The sequence below is a fragment of the Ctenopharyngodon idella genome, chromosome 5 (genome assembly GCF_019924925.1).
Source record: "Ctenopharyngodon idella isolate HZGC_01 chromosome 5, HZGC01, whole genome shotgun sequence".
NCBI lineage: Eukaryota > Metazoa > Chordata > Actinopteri > Cypriniformes > Xenocyprididae > Ctenopharyngodon > Ctenopharyngodon idella.
In genome coordinates this window covers 22984525-22996998 of record NC_067224.1, presented here as the reverse complement: position 1 = coordinate 22996998, position 12474 = coordinate 22984525, and the positions used below count along the sequence as shown (strand labels likewise).

Below are 12474 nucleotides of genomic sequence, written 5' to 3'. Positions count from 1 at the left end.
TGAATTAGAGAGTGTGTCATATTAAAGACTTCAAAGCACTTTTAGCCTCTGAGACTCGCTGATCCTTAACTAAAAGCTTTTAGGACCCTTGAGACAATTGCTCAACACACCAGATTATATTACAGTCCAGTCAGACTTTATAGCCTAAATACAAAACTACATTTAATAGCAGAATACAGAGTGCTTTTCCACATATGCAACTATTACAAGGCACATAATAAAAACCCCAATGTGTTTTGGTACATAGAAAATGGCACATCCTTCCTGAAATGTCACTGAAGCCTTAAAGATAGTGAGCATTAGAGAGAGGAATGAAGCCTTTGGTTATGATAGAGTTACTGCATGGCTGGAGGGTGGTTTTGAATGTCAGCCTAAAATAAGTAAAACACTGTATGAGTGACTGATCTAGGATCATCTATGGCCAACAAGTGACGTCTGAGGCATAAATTAGAGCCCCAAAACAATTCTGTATACATACAAAATATTAGGGCATGGACTGAAATACCTTAAATAAAAGAGGTCAGTGTTAAATTAAAGCTGTTTTTGTAAATAGTAAATTGATAAATAAACGGAAAATGTTTAACATTTGTAATAATAATATAAAACGGTGTTGTTGTTGTTGTTATCATTATTATTATTATTATTATTATTATATAACCAGCAGTGGATGAACCCATCAGCCCATCTCCTCGAAACCCGATGACCTCCACGGAACAAAAACAGAAAAACACACGGATTGCAGTAAAACCTCATCTGAAACACAGTACTTTAGATACTTAATATCAATCACTTTGTTTACATGCTAAATAAAACGGAAAATCATAATTGAATTTGTACTGTAAAAATTGGCAATTTTGTGTTTGGTTTTATTGAGGTGCATTCTGGGAGAAAATGATTGACATCGCGGCCATTTTGGCTCTGGCCGCCCTGCACCCATTGTGTGTGAGATAGTAAATACTGACACTGCCAGACAAGCCGAGCACATATTTCACTGCGCGAATTAAAACACGTTCACCTGAGGTAAGTGCCCCAATGCATCACTGTCTTCTCTCTGATATACTTTTCAACAGCTTTGTGAAACTTTCCTGCAGAAAAATGTTAATTTTGAGCTTTAAAACGTTAAAATCTCATCGTCTGAAAATGAGAAAGCCGATGGCGAGACGCGAGAGAAAATAGGCTCTCCTTTTCGTGTCGGAGGACACACTGAAATCCGTCCCACTTTCGTATGTCTCTGTTTACTTCGGTTAAACGGCGTAAATTCGCGGCAGATATTCCTTCAAAGCGACTATTTAGTTGCCCAAGGATGCCTGCTACCGTATTGTGTTGTTGGTTTTGCGGTGTATGGGTTGGATTTTCAATTTTATTTCAAAGTTTACGTCCTCCCCTGTGCCTCAATGCACGGACTCCCTTCAGTTGCTGTTCAAATTGCAGCCATAATCTTGCGGTTAAGGGCGGGGATTAGACGGACTGCTTTGCCCCCACAACCGGCAGAACGGCCTGTGATTGGTTAGTTTTTTATGCTCCTCAAATGCTACTGCCTACCTCTTTATTGTTGTTGTATGGTCGTTTGTAATTGGTTGAAAGGCTGTCTCAGTCCACGCTGAGTGGTTGCTTTCATTTATTGGGTTTAATGTGACGTGCTGGAGGAAGTGGCCTGAAATAGCATATGAGGCACGGAGTCAAATACCAAAACAAGTGTAAAACTAGCGATTCTATTTTTAGTTTACTCACTTTTATAGCTTAGTCTGTCTGTGCATGAGACTCAATACTTAAGTTTATTAGCTTAAAAACTTACTAACTAAAAGAAAGCACTGTTCATTTATTGTAAGTAAACTTGTGTGTCATAAAACTGCCCATGATTTACTGACTTGACTGTTCTCTAAAACAGTATTTTCCTTATTCTCAGGTGATATCGACTAGCAATGGCCCGTACTAAGCAGACTGCTCGTAAGTCCACAGGAGGAAAAGCTCCCCGTAAGCAGCTGGCAACCAAAGCTGCCCGCAAGAGCGCTCCCTCAACTGGAGGAGTCAAGAAACCTCATCGCTACAGGTGATATTCCAGACTTGTAATTGTGCACAGCAAAAATATTTTTACTGTAATGAACCCTGCATTAAGCATCTTTCCTGTCTGCAGGCCCGGTACTGTGGCTTTGCGTGAGATTCGTCGGTATCAGAAGTCCACTGAGCTGCTGATCCGTAAGCTGCCGTTCCAGCGCCTGGTTCGAGAGATTGCCCAGGACTTCAAAACTGACCTGCGTTTCCAGAGCGCCGCCATTGGTGCACTGCAGGTGTGTATAGCCTGTTACCTGGTCTTGCGTTTTCTTGTAATTTATTCCTTATGTTGAACTTTTTTAATTAACGGACGGATTTTGTGTGTATTCTTGCAGGAGGCCAGTGAGGCATACCTGGTCGGTCTGTTTGAGGACACTAACCTGTGTGCCATCCATGCCAAGCGTGTCACCATCATGCCCAAAGACATCCAGCTGGCACGCCGCATCCGTGGAGAGCGCGCTTAAACGCTCCCCTTCTTTCTATCGCCCTCTTTATTTCTTTCTGTCTCTCCACTTGTTCTCCTCCTGCTTTTCTTGATAGAGTTTAGAGTATCAGTGATGGGGAGTAACTTTGTCTCAGTCTGCTAGTGCTGTCTAAATTACGCGTAGGGTACCTATATGTGCATGTAACAGGTGCTGCTGATCACACACACACAAACACACACACACACGCACGTGTATAAACACACAAACACATACTCTCACACATTCACATTTGGAGCGTAAACGAGGTCCACTTATGCCCGGTTTAGGGCTAAACATTCAACATGCGTGTAAGGAGAAGTCGTCTCACCCTGCGCTCACACTTACTCCACTGTCCAGAGAGAAAAACAGGGTGGTGTCTGGGGTCAGTCTGCTTAAGGGGAGCGGAAACTTCCACAGCAGGGTGCTACTAAAACTGCCTCAGTCCACCTTCCTCAAACCTGTCCTTGCCAATCCCCTTCAGAACCCCAACTTTGTTTTAATCCCACTCGGTTTGCCCCGCCCCTTCCTGATCCATCCAGTCCTTACATGTCCTTTTTGAATCCTTACTTGCCCTTCATAGTGGAGGTGAGTGTGCAGCCAGACTTCTTCTATCTGTGAGTGTCTGTGGGTGATGTGATCAGCAAAGCAGAGTCGTATTCAACTGCAAACCAGCATCTATTGGTTAAAAAGTTGTTACTTGTAATATTGATGATTACTATTATTGTTAATATGGTGTCTTTTTTTTTTTTTTTACAATGCATACATGAATTGTTCTTTAGGGAAAAAAAAGATTAATCCGCCGAGAATCAGTTTGAATTTGTTTTCTTTTTTCTTTTTCATATTGTATTGAAAGCCGATCCTGCTCCTCCTGTTATAACTTCAGGCAGCCACAGGGGGGCGCTCTAAACCAGCCTCTCATTCAACCACACTGTTCAACTAACATCCTGATCTCCCTTCTCTTCTTTGTTTTTCTCCCTCTTTTTCTGTCGTTTTCCACTCTTTCAATTCCAGTTTTGTCAAATTAAAGATCGGCATTAGAGTCACAGAGTGTAGCAAATAATAATCTTTACGTTTAGTACTCTAGTTCTGAGTCTTTCACTTTGTTTGGGTAGAACTTTGCTCCTTCCCTCTCTTTGTGATACACAATGTAACCTCATGTTTGTGCTTCTTTTATTTTTCTTATTCAGAAATTTAAATAAGCTGATCTTTGTATTTTCCAAATTTCTCATATTCTGGTGGTAATAAATAGATGTTACACAAACTGACTTTTCAGTGTCATTTATAAACACCCAAACACGTATCTGGACACACGGCCTAGTCCTGTGATCTAATTTATAGTAACTTTTAAATGTTGCTTAAAAGTCATAAAATTGATTGAAAAAAGGTCGAAAGTTTAGAAACATATTCCAGCATCTACAAAAAAATGAGGACGTGAAACTGGTTATTCTACTGTGGAATTTCTTGTGAATTTCCATGTTGATTGTGATTCAAAACATCACAGTGTTTATAGTCTTTAGAGAAGTCTATAGTCTTTAGGACTTCTTTTACCCAAAGAAAAGTGGATGGATTTTAATTTACAGGAAGAGATCAGCTTACACATACAGCTGTACATTTTTTGTAGCATTCACTCATAAAATAAAAATACTCGTTTGACACGATAATAATTATACACATTTGACATATTGGCCTACACATTTTACTTTCACCATAACTGAGAATACAGGAAAAATGTCATGATAGTGATCCTTAAATAACCAGGTGTTTGCTGGTTTTAACCACAGGCAAGATCACACTGGAAAGTTACATTAACTATATTGACATCCCTCCACTGAATCTCTATTTGTCACAGCAGAGGGAGCTGTTTCTTTCCAGCGGGATTCTTGAAGCAGAAGAGAGGCAGACAGGTAGTACACTCTTTCGAAAAGACAATTAAATTTATTTTACATCCAGCACCCAGTTTACTATTCGACATCTGAACTTTGTTTGCACTCCCATGATACACTGCGTGAGGGTATAACAAACTCATTTTGTTTACCGTTATATATGAGCTTCAACAGCATATAAAGTGAGTAGGCTATAGCTATATGGTTTAAAGGAACAGGAAAATGACTGTTTATGAAAGGCCTGTTTAGTTTTTTTCTTTCTGTCTGCTCACTCCAGTCATCAGGTGTTTTTAAACAGGAGCACTTGTAACTTCACCTGTAACTACATTAACACACGCCTATCATTCAAAACCTATATTGCCCCTTAGGTTTCACTTTTAGCATTGTTTGAAGTGTATTCACACAGTTTCATAGTTTCAAGTCTGTGAGTGAGTGTGGGGGAGAGAGAGATGAGTGTAACATCGTAGGGCAATGAATTTGTCTGGTTAAGTATCATATGTGTCTACATTGCTGGTTTGTGGGTTATGAGTAAGTGTGTGTTGTGTGTGATTTGTTAGATTTGAAGGCTCAGCCGCTTCTCCTTTTGTCTTCTTGTATGAACTACAGACAATCTGTCACAGAGAGAGATTAATATCTGGAGAAACAGGGGGAGGGTGAGAGAAAAAGAGAGTTGATAGAGAAAGATAACAGATAGATAGATAGATAGATAGATAGATAGATAGATAGATAAAAGTACATGTATACATACATTAAAAAAAATAGTTATAGAGAGAAATAGCGAGTGAAAGAAATTGAAATATTGTGTAATTTTTACTTATTAATTTTTAAGCGAAGTAACACACACAAATGTTTATATTAAGAAACAATGTCACATGATTAACTTTTTAGAGACAAAAATATATGTTCACTGTGACCTATACATAAAAATGTGCAAACAAACACACACTCCCTTCATCCTGGTACAGTGCATGTGGTTTTATTCAGGTCAGAGTGGGATTATGAAGCACTCAGGAGGGGTTGGGGTGGGGAGGGGGGTGGATGGAGAGACAACAAGTGAGAGAGGGCATGAAAGATGGCACAGAGGAGAAAGAGATATCTTTTCATTTCTTCATATAGGGATACTTATGAGAGACAGAAAAGAAAAATAGGGAGAAAGCAGACATGTAAATGTTGTAGAATAAGAAGTAATGGGAGTAAAGATGGAGAGAAGTCATTACATTTAAATTGACCTTGGTTACTGAGTGAAATTACAGTGAACACTGAATATTTCTGTGCTTTTTAAATTGAAAAGTCCTGTGTAAATGTACAAAATGTACAATTCTTTCATGTATCTGTTGTTTATATATCTGTCAAAAGGTAACTTGTAAAGTAAGCTCTGAATTTGTTACCATGCTTGTTCTGCGTGGGGGACAGATGCAACCCACTTTATTTAAGTTCTGCACTGTTCAGTACAATTCTTTCATGTATCTGTAATTTATATTTATATATATATATATATATATATATATATATATATACAAACACACATTCAAAAAATATCTGACACCAAACCAATTGCCAATTACAAATAAATTATTCTAAACTGAACTTTGCAAGAGCAATTCATCTCCTTTCAGTTTAGATGGTTAAATCATTTCAAAGTTCATTACAGTTTGAATTGCCAGTTCCCTTGCTGATACCAGAAAATCCCCTATCAGAGGCATGAATGAATTTTGTGTTTTATTTTTTTAGTACTTTGTTTTTATTTTATATTCATATAGTTTTCAAGTTTTAGTCCTTATATATTTGTCCTTTACATTTTGTAAAGTAAGCTCTGAATTTGTTACCATGCTTTTTCTGTATGAGTGACAGACGCAGCCCACTTTATTTAAGTTTCGCACTGTTCAGACCGATTTTTAAGTGTAAATGTTCAAAACGTACAATTCTTTCATGTATCTGTTTACATATTGTAAAATGTTTTTTTTTTTTTTTTTTTTTTTTTTTTTGAAAAGTACATTTTTTAAAAAAAAAATAAAGGTTGCAAAACAGGGTTCCAAACACAGCAATGACACAGAAGAACCTTTCCGTGAACATTCCTTAAAAGAACCATTTTTTCTTAGTGTGAAGAACATTCTGATAATCTAAAAAAGAACCTTTTGTGCAATGGAAAGATTCCATGGATATTAAAGAATCTTTATGGAACCATCAATGCCAATAAAGAACCCTTTATTTTTAAGAGTGTTTGTACTATATTTCTTCTAAATTCTAGTTAATTTGATATTTTTTATATAACCTAATGCAAAGATATTCATACATTTTGGCGGACCACTGTAACTCTAATACTGATTCTAATTTTGAATCTAATTTGGGACCGAGATAAAGAATGATGGAATAATCATAGTGAAGGAGTCATAGCAGAGAGAGCGGGAACTGGAATCAGCAGCAGGAGAGGTGTGGAGGAGGGAAAGAGAGAGAGAGGGAGGTTCAGTAATCCTGTTTAATTGCTTTAGGGTAGTGTTCTGTCGACAGTAAGAAGATTGAGGTGCTCTCTGGGTCATTGGCTAAAATAACCCCACACACCCGGCTACATGGGCGGGGCCACCCACACCACACCATCACAGCAACACGATTAGACAACACCATCACAACAATCTTGTGGACCCCAGATGCCTCCACCGTGTGGGCCACCTGTGTGTCCAACCCCAGGGTGTCACAGGAACTCAAGGAGAAGATGCTGGAACCCAAAGTACCGAACTTTGCAAGAGCAATTCATCTCCTTTCAGTTTAGTTGGTTAAATCAATTTAAAGTTAATTACAGTATGAATTGCCGGTTCCCTTGCTGATACCAGAAAATCCCCTATTAGAAATTAATATCCCCCCTCCCCCCATGTGCTAAACTACGTTTTCAGCCATGATTTTATTAATGACAGTAGTACTTCATCTTGCATAATCAACAAGACACAAAGTTAGACAACTCTTGTTCGACAATTGTTAAACAAAGCCACATTTAATTGTGTAATTAAACTAAGAGTAAAATTTAAAACCTTTAGCTCCCATCTGAATGTATTCGGTCAAAGCAATATAACGACAATTGTAAACACCAACATTTTTCAACACAAAGTCACCCAAATAGAAAATATATATCAACAGCATAACTATAATGCCATTAAATGAAGTTTAATTAAGTAAGTAACGGTTAACTCAAACTAACAGAAAACAACATTATTTGTTATAAGTTAACATAATTTAAAAATACATAAATAACAGCAAGCTAAAAGCACAACACAAGAACTCCTAATGTCTCCCAGTACAGACAAACCAACCAAACTTATGAAAAAAGTAGAAAGAACTTTGTCCCACAAGAAGCTTGTATCTGCAGAGAAACCGACAGGTTCCTCTCCAATTATGTGCATGTCTTTGTGTGTGTGTGTGTGTGTGTGTTAATAAATAGGTAAATATCCTCAATGTGTTGTGAAAGCTATTTGATTGTATGTGTGTGTATGTGTGAGGTAAATGGTTAATAATGATGACTGATCAGTAGACTTGAGGAGTCCCTTCACTCTCAGAAGATCTGGATTACAGAGGAACAGTCTTCACTTGTTCCAAAATGGGCACCCCTTTTCACCTCTGAGATCACATGAATTCTGTTGATTCAGTCCTGTTCATCATCAAAATGTCTCCGGCATTTCAAGCAATAGTTCTGTTTCATTTATTCTTCATGCGTCTTCTCCTTATTCTCCTTCCCTCTTGCTTTTTTTCTTCACTCGCTCACTTTCTCTTCTACAGCACCTGGAATTTATGGTCGAGGCAGTCCACGGTGCTGAAGTTGAGCTTCCAGGCCTGCTGGTCCTTGTAGTCCAGGCAATCTACGGAACTGAAACCCAGCGAGGAGGTGCTGTATCCTTGGGAGGAGAGGGAGGGTGACTGGCTGAGCGAGCCGCCCATGGAGGGCACGGTGAGGGGAGAGAGGGCGCCCCCACTCGCAGACAGCTGAGTGGTCATGGGAGAGAGGTACGGGCTGCAATCCAACCCACTGAAGTAAGGAGAGGAGCTGTAGCCCTGGCTATAGGTGGAGGGCTGACCGTAGCTCATGGGATATGGAGCGGGGCGCTGCACGCAGGGCGTGCCGGAGCCACACAATGGATCGGGAAGGGGGGATAGAGAAGTGGGACTCCACACAGAAACGGGTGCTGTGCCTGCGCTGGCACTAGGGGGCACTGCCTGGGCTGGGGCAGCCGCCACCGAGGAGCTGGCGCCAGGGTCAGATGTCAGCTCAGGGGGTGGGGAGGACTTCTTTTTGGGGGGACGGGGCTTGGGCTGACCGCTGGTCTGCTGTTGCTGTTGGCGGCATTTAGCACGACGGTTCTTAAACCACACCTGAAAGAAATAAGAGCAGGGTTGAAGATGAAATAAATGTTTGGCTAATTTCTCTATAGATCAAAAAGGATGTGTTTTTCATATATATTCTGTAGAAATGATGATCTCAATCTGGATATGCTGACCTGCATTAATATTGGGCCTCACACACACTGACTTTCACTGTCAGACTTGTGGTCACTTTCAATACTTGTGACTTAACAAATTAAAAATAGATTCAACTTCAAACACACTGTACATATTTAGTTGCAGATAAACAGTTTACCTTCTTTGCATCATAGCATGTGCTGGGATAAATGCATTTTATTTTATTTGAAGAACATCGTCTCTTTCTGCTACATCAGACCCAGCGAGGCCAGGTGTGCTTAGAAATATGTTATGCAGTCAGAGATGTTTGTCTCAGTTTGAGGAAGACAGACTCACCTGAACTCTGGACTCGGGAAGGTTGATTTTCAGAGCCACCTCTTCTCTCATGAATATGTCTGGGTAGCGTGTTTTGGTGAACAGGGCTTCCAGAATGTCCAGTTGGGTGCGTGTGAAGGTAGTGCGCTCCCGACGCTGCTTCCTCGGAGTGGCTGTTTATGAAAACATGGACATCATACAGTAAGAAACATCTTTAGGTTTTCCAGTTGAAAAAAATACATGTACATTTTTATTCACTGTAAAAGAGAAAATGTTTTACATGGCAGCATCATCAATGTTAATCATTTAATGTGAGCTTGTAACAGTCATTAACATGGGGGGTGTTTGGACTATTCATTGTCATCATATAAGATAGATAGATAGATAGATAGATAGATAGATATTTTAGTGTATTTCTTGAGTCCAGTCAGTGAGTGACTGAGGTCTGTCACTAAGGCCGCGCATATAAACATAGTTTCTGACGTCATTATTTTTTAATCAGTGATTTATTGATATTTACATATTGATATTTAATCCACTCAGCCTTATTTTTGTTATTCATTCACTACTTTTATGATCATTAATTTATTTGTAACAAAACGGTCGAATAAAACGGACGAAATATTTATTTTTCCTAAATTAAGCTTTTCAGAATGGGCTATATATTTTAATAAACAAGCAAACAAACATACCATCACATAAAATTCAAATTTGAAAGAAAAATTTAGGTTTTATAAAATTTTGTCTACGGAAGAACGTAAATAACCCTAAAGATGCATTTTGAATAGGCCTATATATTTGCCATCTATTTTATATAATTCATTTTGTTAGAACGTGGGCACTAGCTACGTTACGTGAGCAAGTTCAGTTAACGTGACTATCAACTGGTGAAATTATATACACCTTGCCTAAATTGTTGGGGGAAAAGGGGAACAATCATGTCAAACGAAACAGGGAAGATGAGTCTACCTTTTAGTTTTACTTGTCCCCTCTTTTTTTTTACTTCAACGACCACCAAAATTAATAAAATGTCTGACACAAACATATTATAAATGATTAATGAGAATGAACTGACCTGGGTAGCCGACGGCGGTGTGGAGCAGGTCCATTCCTGAGGCGGACAGTGTTAACCCGTTCACAGCATAATGGGGTTGCTTTATGTAGGACATCATTCTTGGGACGGCCGCGTCTCTCGTACACTCTCTCTATTGCTCTCTCTCCCCCTCCCTCTCTCTCACTCTCTTTTTTCTTCTGTGACGCTTTTTTTTACTGGTCGGGGGTCGCGCTCTGCCCCTGACGGCCGCGTGTCTATGCTCGCGCCTGGCGCGTGCGGTGCTCCTTTAGTCTCGCGGCTCCAAACACCTGTAGATGTTTTCCCGCTTCTCGGTGTAGAACAAGCTTACACTCTTGCCCAAGTTTAGCTGTGTTAAAGAATATCAAAGAGAGTAGTCTTTTAGTGTGAGGAAATAGTAAAAGTAAATTTACTATTATAAACAAAAGTTTTAGACTCTTGGGCAGAGTTTTGGCGTTGGTTAAGGCGCGTGTCCCTTGGGCAAGACCGGACAGGAGCGGGACACTATGAGAAATAAGAGACAGAGCAGCTAATCAAGGGGCATCTCTCTCTCTCTCTCTCTCTCTCTCTCTCTCTCTCTCTCTCTTTCTCTCTCCACCTTTGACGTGTATCTTAACACGTGGTATGACAGTAAAGAAAATTATATTTATTTTAAACTTTGAAAACGATTACAAAATAAAAACTCTTAAGATATAGCCTACCGAAATGTCGCAAATTGTCTCCATATGGTCAGAAGATTACCAGCGCTCGGGGCAAAAAATGCAGTGAAAGATGCCCCAAAATTCCGCGTTTTTTAGGTTTTTAATAGCCTAATATTCTCTATAAGTAGTGGTTTTAGGAACCGTAGCTAAATTAATTGATTGAGTGAAACATTTTACATAAATGTCTTTGAAACGCTGCGAATTAGGCGATAGGTTAAAAGTGTAGGCTACTTAAGTCAAAAATGTAAAAATTCTCCTAAAAACTAATTTCAGGAGGCAGAAATCGTTCCTTAATATATATATTATTTATAATGTAAATAAATTAAATGCTTATATTGAATGCTTGTCCATGTTTGTTCGTAAAATAATTTACATTCACTTTACATTTTGCATCATCAAGAATTCGATTTTTATTTCTATTTTATAAATTGTGTAAAGCTATTGACTAGTTATATGTTTGAATTAGCCGAACGCTTTGTTTTTGCGTTTATTGGCACTATATTTTTGCTATATAAATGGCTTAAACTTACAGGCTGTTAGACGCAACTGTAATTTGAATCTCATAAATTAAGACGACTACACAGAAATTCATTCGTTAAGCGAATGTTTTTTTTTTTTTTAGGTTTTTTTTTTATATGAGCTAAATGTTTCTTGTGGACATTGTCTTGTTCTGTCTTCTGTTTTGCATAGCATCTTGCATAATATAAATCAGTTATTTGTATCATAATTTAGTTGTAAATACTGTTTATTGCTTGCAATTGCTTGCTTGCCTAATTAAAATCTTTTATCATTTCTTGACTAAACGTCTAAAAGCATATCACTAAAATATTTGACACCACATCTGACATAACAATGATTTGTAAAGCATCTAAAATTATATTATCTTTACATTTTATTTTTGCCCTAACCTGACACACACACACACACACACAAACACACTGCTGAATTATCATAATATTCTTTATGTCAATAGTCCCTTAACCCTGGATAAAGAGAGGAAAGAGATTTCTCATCAGTCCATAAGAGAAGAGTAGACAGACAATGTATAAACATGGAAAAAATCACAGGACCCAAAGGGGTGAAAAGAAGAAGAGCAAAGGAATATATGGATAAATGATGAATAAAACAAGATGAAGACATTAAGGACACGTGTTATCTTGACCAGTTATGGAGGGCCTGATAAAAGAAGAAAGGAGAACGGCCATTTGGAAGGATGTTGACCAGTTCTGACAAAAGGAGAGGACCTCATCTGAATTTGCTGTAATGGAGCTGTTTGAAATTTTAAATAGAATGTAATTTATAGAAAGAACATGCTATGTTTTATTTGAAAGGATTGTTTGTTTAATTGTAAATATGTTAGTGACAGAGAGAGGGAGAAAGGTGAGAGAAAGGCGTCAATTGGCACTCAAGATGAACTGAATGTGATAGGTGGCTTTAAACAGACACAGTGCAGACAGGGTTATTTGGCTGTGACTCCATGTCATCCCTCTTAAGTACAGCACACACTCCACAGCCAAAGGAACAAAGGGCAACAAAAAGTCTTC

General features: G+C 38.6%; 1 protein-coding gene and 1 long non-coding RNA gene across 2 annotated transcripts; one reads left to right on the top strand and one right to left on the bottom strand.

Annotated features, from left to right (window-relative positions):
- The first annotated feature begins 748 nt into the window (after nucleotides 1-748).
- On the top strand, nucleotides 749-3777 carry LOC127513206 (uncharacterized). The gene is made up of 5 exons (XR_007930361.1): nucleotides 749-763; nucleotides 875-1020; nucleotides 1907-2050; nucleotides 2135-2288; nucleotides 2388-3777. It is a non-coding gene; the product is annotated as an uncharacterized LOC127513206 (long non-coding RNA).
- Nucleotides 3778-7493: 3716 nt separating this feature from the next.
- crx (cone-rod homeobox) lies at nucleotides 7494-10775 on the bottom strand. Its single transcript, XM_051894397.1, has 3 exons — nucleotides 10233-10775; nucleotides 9179-9330; nucleotides 7494-8755 (listed from the first exon to the last, which is right to left on the bottom strand). Exons 1-3 carry the CDS (start codon nucleotides 10327-10329, stop codon nucleotides 8159-8161), a joined length of 846 nt encoding a protein of 281 aa, XP_051750357.1. The 5' UTR covers nucleotides 10330-10775; the 3' UTR covers nucleotides 7494-8158.
- Between the last annotated feature and the right edge of the window lie 1699 nt (nucleotides 10776-12474).